Source organism: Manihot esculenta, chromosome 14 (assembly GCF_001659605.2).
Source record: "Manihot esculenta cultivar AM560-2 chromosome 14, M.esculenta_v8, whole genome shotgun sequence".
NCBI lineage: Eukaryota > Viridiplantae > Streptophyta > Magnoliopsida > Malpighiales > Euphorbiaceae > Manihot > Manihot esculenta.
In genome coordinates this window covers 1,348,199-1,355,821 of record NC_035174.2, presented here as the reverse complement: position 1 = coordinate 1,355,821, position 7,623 = coordinate 1,348,199, and the positions used below count along the sequence as shown (strand labels likewise).

Below are 7,623 nucleotides of genomic sequence, written 5' to 3'. Positions count from 1 at the left end.
GTGCTTGAACTAAACTGGTGGCATGTGTTGTTTACCACGCTAGTGTGATGAGGACCCTAGTAGAGGTCTTATGTTTGTGGTTTTGATGCATGCTCAGGTTAGGTTCTAGTTCTTTGGATGTGACTACGGCTTGATGTATGTTATGTTGACCCAGCTAGAGTCTCGATGAGGGCTCTAGTAGGGGGTTTCTTTATGTTTTTAGTTATGTTGCATACAGGTCAAGCTCGGTATTTACATCAAATCTTTAAGTTTTTATGTTCATGTTTTGATCATGTATGGGATTTGACCAGGTGTCAGGAGGTATGTTTGGCTTGCTACGGGTCGCGGCGGCCTTAAGCCGATCTGGATCCTAGCGCCGGTGGCGGTTCGGACCGTTACAGAGGGGTATCGATTTCTGGGTCGTTACAACGTGCTCCCTTGGGTTTCCAGCTCCATCATATGCTGCCATAGGCGGCATCATGAACTTCTTGGGGATGGTCTCGTGCTGCACCCACTTTGAGAAGGGTGAGGATGCAGGCAAGAGGGTCTGGCTATGCTCCTTTGCTCCCAACTCAACCAGGAGTTGCTCCTTCATTTTCTGCAGCTTTTGATCCACATCCTCCTTTTCTTGCCTAGGTCTTTTCTCCATGCGACATTCTTCTCTCCATTCATCATCTTCCATTCTCCTGGTTGTTCTAGCAGAATAACTGTCAATCTCATCATTCTCTATCAACTCTCTCGCCCTTCTTCCATGGATTCTGGCTTCCGGCTTCCGGCTCCTTTTCTCCCCAGCTCTTCTGCCCCTTTCTCCGGTTTCTCTGCTGTTTGTTTGGGGGTGGTTAAAGGTAGGCTAGGGTTCATGGGTGCGGGGTTCTTCTACCACAGGCAACATGTTCACCGGGGTATCGAGGCCCCTCTGCTGTATAATCTGTCCCAGCCAATGGGCGATGTTTTGTAGTTGGAGGGCCATGACTTGGAGGTCTTGGTTGGATAGGGTGTTTCTGGACACATTCTCTGCCAAGCTCGGTGAGCGATTGAAAAGGATTGGTGGTTGGTTGTTGGGAGTTGTGGGGCTGGAGAAAGAGAACTGCTGCCCCTCTTGGGCAGAGCTCAGGTCATTGGGGGTGTTAACGATGTTGTTTTCATTATGATTGACCATTGTGTATCTCAGTGGGTGTTTTTGAGAATGGAACTCCGGCGATGAAAAGATCTCCTTCGTTCCCACAGACGGAGCCAATTGATAATCTGAGATCCAAAAAAATAGGGTTTTACAAGGGGTTTGTAAGCTTGGTCTGAGAGGAGGATGCTCCTCTCCTTTTATTCTTTTCCTTGGTCTGTCAGTGACGTGTAATGGCCTCACTGCCATTGGGCCACCTGTCTCTGCCATACGGATACGGTCGTATGGAGATATCAGATATCTGCTGCGTAACGGCCATTTAATTCTCCCTTTTAGCACGCGGGTTAACCGAGCAGTTCGGAACTAGGCCGGTGATTAGGGGTGTAAACGAACCAAGCCGAGCCGAGCTTTGAAGAGCTCAAGCTTGGTTCGTTAAAATTTTTTCGAGCTCGAGCCGAATTCGAGCTTTACTCATATCGAACTCGAGCCGAGTATTAAGAAGTTCAAGCTTGGCTCGTTTAGCAAACGAGCTTAGACGAGTCGAGCTTTTATCGAGCTGAGTCGAGCTTTTATCGAGCTGAGTCTCAAATAGTTCACGAATAATTTAATTTATTTAAATGTATAATGAGTTTTAGTTTAAAACTAATAAGTTTAAAACTAAAATAATTTTAGATTAATAAGTATATCTACAAATTAGCATGTAAACTTATAAAAATGAGTTTTTAAATCTTAATGATCTAAATATATGCAAGTTTAAGAGTGTAACTAAACTATATAGAGATGAATTTTAAAAAATTCAGATTTGGCTCATGAAAGTATATGAAGGGTTTAGTTTATTTCTCTTATGATAGTAATTTCAGTTTACTTAACGAGACTGTTCACGAGCCTATTCGCGAGCCTGCTCATGAACTCAGAAATGAGTCGAGCTCACGAGCCTTAACGAGCCGAATACTATGGAGTTCAAGTTTGGCTCGTTTACCAAACGAGCCTAAAAATTAAGCTCGAGCTTGGCTCGTTTAGAAATCGAGTCGAGCTCGGTCGAGCTTTTATCGAATCGAACCTCGAATAGCTCACGAACGGCTTGGCTCATTTACACCCCTACCGGTGATCCTCATTTTGCTAAGCTTCCAGGCCGGGCTCGAGAAGAGAAGGCTGGGTCCTGAGAAAAGTCCGATCTCAAGGATGAATGGGCTGAATCTTCTCACTCGTGGGACTTTGCGGGTCCTGGACCGGCCCTATCACTGTGGGCTCGACCTCTCACCAGGTAGTGAAACCCAGAGTCATCAATAAATATTTTGTTAAGAGTGAATAATGATCTACTCATCTGCGCATAAAAATAATATAATCTTTTTCACATTAATCTATACCCACATTGCTTTGTTAAACATTAAATAACTCATATTACTACAATTATTATTGAAATTAATTATTTTTTTAATTATTATTAAAATTAATTATTTTTTTATCCATATTAAATATAATTCGATTAAAATTGAATCAAATAATTTTTAAATTGATTTTTTATTTAATTTAAAATAATTAATTTAAATTATTTTATAATTTTTAATCAATTATTATATATAATTATAAATTTTCATATATTTACAATATGGAACAATTCCTACAATTAACATACAGAAAGCTAAAAATGAAAATTAAGCCGGGTTGGGGATGGAGTGGTCATTTCCTTAACAATGTTGTATGATCTGTGGCTCATAATTTAACGTTATGCAACTACTGTCTTTAAATCCTTGATTTTATGTGGTTTTTATCATTTAATGCATAAGATTCTGCAATAAATGTTTCAAATGCATAATTTACACTTAACATTTCTTGCTGTAGTGAAATTCTCCACAAAAATGTTGAAATTCAATTTTTTTTAGATATTATTTATATATCTTGATACATATTAAGAAAAAAAATTACAATATAACAGTTTTATTATATTTATTAATTATATTGAATTTTATGCAAGTCTCAACGATCAATAATTAAAATTTAACTTTATAACGGTGGTATATAATAATTTTTCTCTAGTCAGTGGCTGTATCAGAATCACTCTTACATGTATTTAAAGAATGATGGGTTATGTCTTTCAAGTGTCTGATTAATAAGGACTTCTAACATAGGATTTGCTATGGAGAGGAACTGTATTAATTAGGTCAATTTAGTAGGTGAAGCTCGCTGTTATAATTGCAGCAGAAACAAACAAGAAAAGAAAAGAAAAGAAAAGAAAAGAAAAGAAAGAGCAGTGAGAGAGGTGTGTGTGTGTGTGTCACCTGTGCAAGAAACTGCAGGCTGCAGGTTGGACAGTAGCTAAGCCAAGCCGATCAGGGCTCGCCCAACAAAGCAAGTGTCTCCCAACAACATTCGTACGTTGTTAGGTTCAGTTTTCCCTTCCCTCTTCAGGAATTGGCTTAAAGGCCTCCAACCCTAAATTACTGATTTTAATATTCACTTAAATCCATGTGCTTCATTCTAAGATTACAATTTCTGGGTATATTGATTTTTTTTTTTAACTAGTCTATTTATTTGGATAAAATTTAATATAATATTTTCTATTTTTAAAATATAACTGTTTAATTCTATATTATTCTATTTCGTTTTTCCATTCAATTATGCTTTAACTATATGAGGAATATCTAAAATTATATTAAATCATTTAACTATATTAAAGATAATACTTGTATTTTTTGATTTTTTAAAAATAAATAATTTAAATATTTATAAAATTTGATTTTATTAAACCGAAAAAAAATATATATTTTTTTAATAAAAATGACCAACTCTTAGTTTTTCTTTTCGAAGACCTTTAATTCAAGAGACTCAAATATAAAGCAAAAAGTTTTAAAAATGAATAAACATATGTGTATTAAATTAGTCATAATTCAAAAATGAAAATGTAATTTAGACAATTTATTTTATTGGACATTGTTTTTCTTATTATTTTCTCCTTATTGAAATCTTTGGACACAGTACTGAATAAATTGCTTTCTTCATTCAAGTCCCAAGATTATCTTCTTCTATACTTTCTCAGCCCAAACCCTCTTGTTTCTCTTCTACTTTCTTTCTTTCTTTCTAATTCTCTCTCTGCTTTAGCATATTTTTTCTCCATTGTTTAGTCCCACCTCACAAGTGATATCTTGTCTCCACTTTTTAGCTCAATTGGGTTCACTTTACCAACCTTGATCTTCTTCATTTTCCTTTGTACCCTTCACCGTTTCACTTCTTTTAATTTGGTTTTCTTGTTCATACTCCACCATATAAACCTTTTCGTCATTTTCATTTTTGTTTTCCTCCCTCTCCCTTTCTGTGCTCAACTCTCCTCTCCTCCAGATTCCAGTCATGATTGATCCCAAGTCCAATTACTTCAGTGGATGCTATAACCTAAACCATCTACCCCGCTTGTCTTCCTCTGCATCTTCTTCCAATCCATCTTTATATGCATCTTATGGCTACAACTCTTTCACTCATCATTGCCAATATTCCTCTTCACCTCCCTCTCCTCCTGTCAAAGCAGCTCTTCCACTCCTCAGTTTAAGCCCAACAAGGCATGACTACCACCAGCAAGAATCCTGGTGCAGTGCCACGGAAGTAGGCAAGAACAAAGACAAAGAAGAAAGCTTGTTTGATAATGACTCTGTGACTGTGGCTTTGCACCTAGGGCTTCCTAGTCCTAGCTCTGCTGATTTTGTCTCAAGCTTATCCTCCACAGAGATCTCTTCAGATAAAGAAGATGTTACTGTTGCTTCTGGGTATCAGACAACCAATACTCTTGTCAAGCGTCAATATTGGATCCCTACACCTGCACAAATTCTGATTGGTCCTACACAGTTTTCATGTCCTCTTTGCTTCAAGACCTTCAACAGATACAATAACATGCAGGTAATTCTTGAAACGAACCATGATTCTTCAAAAAATGCTTGGCTTTCCTTTCCTCCTTTTTGATCTTGCAGGAAAAAAAAGGCGACAAACCCCCATCCCTAGTTAATTGTTCTTTGCTTGTACACTTCTTTTGTTGCTGGATTTCACCTTTCACTTTTATTAAGCTGGATCATTGATAATGGAGTAAGTGTGGGTCCTTAGGCTAGGGTTTTCCTTTTTCTTTTTCCTCTACTTTAATACATATCTTCTCTTTTTCGACTCTTTAATTCATATCTGTCGTTTGCTCTTCTAATTATTCATGTCCCTCCACCCCGTCTTCCTCCTCATCTCCTTCTTTTGGCATGATTTGTGGGCTTTGTGATTTAAAAATAAGAACAAATCAAATCAGTAACTCTCTTTATGTGATTGAACTACTCAGACCCTACTCTTTTGTACCTTGAAGTTTGTGTTCTTCTACCTTGGCAAATCTGTAAAATTAACAGATGAGATCCCAGTTCTTTCACCTCTCTCTCTGGTATTCTTCATCACCAATAGAACCACCACGTATTTTTTTTTTATTTTAAAAAACCAACACGTAAATATCATCTTTATCTTTGAAAAACTCTGGATGTGCATGTCACTTGAGCTCTCAATATCTTGTTTCAGTGCCTCCTTTGTCTTCTTACATTGTGTATAATATGCCACATCTATAAACAGAGAGACAGCATATCAATTGAGCAGGCTGAGAATCATATGTACCTTAAATACCTTCTCTGAAAGCAAACCCTTTTTACTCCCTTTTTTCATTTAGTTACATATTGATCCTTTGATTAAGAAATTAGTTAGGGTTTGCATGTGGTTGCACTGTACATGCACAAGCTCTTTACTTCCGTGCATGAGTACAAGGGAGCACTTATAGATAATTCTCACTCTCTGGATAAATCCCAAGTATATATTTTATTTGTTGATTTAGGTGCAATGATATCTAAATCATGTAGGACAGACTTACACTTTCAATGAATGCTCCTCCTCTTTTCTTTCTTTTTTTATTTCGAAGGTCTATTTGCTAGTTACATACCTAGAATTGTTCAGTGCCTTACTTTATTTTATTTTTTATTTTTGGCTGGAACTCAGAACTCGGTCTTAGGGATAGAATTTTAGTATCAATGAGCTTGTTATTCTTAATTATTCTTATCATGCATTATTATTTTTCACATATTTAAACACTGGCTTGATCGTGTAGATGCATATGTGGGGGCATGGATCTCAGTATAGGAAAGGGCCAGAGTCTCTTAGAGGAACACAGCCAACTGCCATGCTTAGGCTACCTTGCTATTGCTGTGCACCAGGATGCAGGAACAATATTGATCATCCAAGATCAAAACCTCTCAAGGATTTTAGAACCCTTCAAACACATTACAAGAGAAAACATGGGATCAAGCCTTTCATGTGCAGAAAATGTGGCAAGGCTTTTGCTGTTAGAGGTGATTGGAGAACCCATGAGAAGAACTGTGGGAAGCTTTGGTATTGCATTTGTGGATCTGATTTCAAGCACAAAAGGTCTCTCAAAGATCATATCAAGTCATTCGGTCATGGCCATGCAGCTTACGGTATCGACTCCTTTGAAGAAGAAGAAGAAGAAGAACCAGCCTCTGAAATTGAGCAAGAGAATGAATCTACTCGGTGAAAGAAATTAATTGAACAATATCTCGAAAACTATGGTCCATATTTTGAGTTGATATTGTTTTACGCAATCGTAGCCTCTTAAATAAAGTTACATATTCTGAAATAATCTCTTATATTTTTACAATTATGTATAATCTCGTATGTGTAAATTATGCTGAAAAAAAAAAGAAAAGAAAAGGAATGGGGGATATAATAAGATCCACCAAAGAGTTAAATGACGTACTTATAATTTCTGGGTTGATGCTAATTCATTGATATAATCAGAGATTGAAAGTATACAGTACCATAAAGGATGAGTTTATGCTGCTGCTCAATTTAGTAATTCAGACAATGAAGTATAAACAGTATCGTAAATTCTAATTATCAAGACAATGAAGTTAAAGACACATAATAAATAAATAGAGTTGTCTCCAAGTTTCGAGAGGCTTAATTCAAATTTCAGTAGGAACTAATTGTACCAACTAAAAAAAGATACATAAGTTTGTACTTTGGACAATCGAATACCATTCCTATGACATATTCACAATCCCATCATCTTTCAGCAAAAAGAAGAGGAAGAAGAAGATGGGACGATACGAAACATAGAAGGAGGACAAGATGAAATTTTCTAGTTTTGGGAGGATAGTAAATGCATGGACATTTATTAGCCATGCGGGTGTTGTCATGTAATCTCTCTGCGAGAACAAAAGGGCACTGAACGGTCTAGATGATAGCATACTCTGATAGAAGCACATTACGGATAGGGAAAATGCAGAGAGAGGTGCTTGTCAGTCCTGTAAAACCTACGCATCTATGTGCATATTTAATGCCATTTCCCTGTGATTAGTGGTGGAAAAGCTTTGTTAGAATTAGATATTGTTGGCAGTTTCTGGAACAAGAGAGAAGAAGAGGAAGCAATCAAAGGTCTCATCAAACATCATTTCATTTATACAGTCGAAGTATGTAAAATTAGGTTTGCCTCAGTAGCTGTCCCCGGT

The 7,623-nt window shown here is 37.0% G+C and overlaps 1 protein-coding gene across 1 annotated transcript; it reads left to right on the top strand.

Moving 5' to 3' along the window:
• Positions 1 to 4,152: 4,152 nt before the first annotated feature.
• On the top strand, positions 4,153 to 6,875 carry LOC110631336 (zinc finger protein WIP2). Its single transcript, XM_021779119.2, has 2 exons — positions 4,153 to 4,981; positions 6,204 to 6,875. Exons 1-2 carry the CDS (start codon positions 4,442 to 4,444, stop codon positions 6,645 to 6,647), a joined length of 984 nt encoding a protein of 327 aa, XP_021634811.1. The 5' UTR covers positions 4,153 to 4,441; the 3' UTR covers positions 6,648 to 6,875.
• The last annotated feature ends 748 nt before the right edge of the window (positions 6,876 to 7,623 follow it).

What these genes read in the sequence shown, in the direction of transcription:
- LOC110631336 (XM_021779119.2), top strand. Translation starts at nt 4,442, where the DNA reads ATGATTGATCCCAAGTCCAATTACTTCAGTGGATGCTATAACCTAAAC. An exon ending in ACAGATACAATAACATGCAG is followed by an intron (nt 4,982 to 6,203) that starts GTAATTCTTGAA and finishes TTGATCGTGTAG; the next exon opens with ATGCATATGTGGGGGCATGG.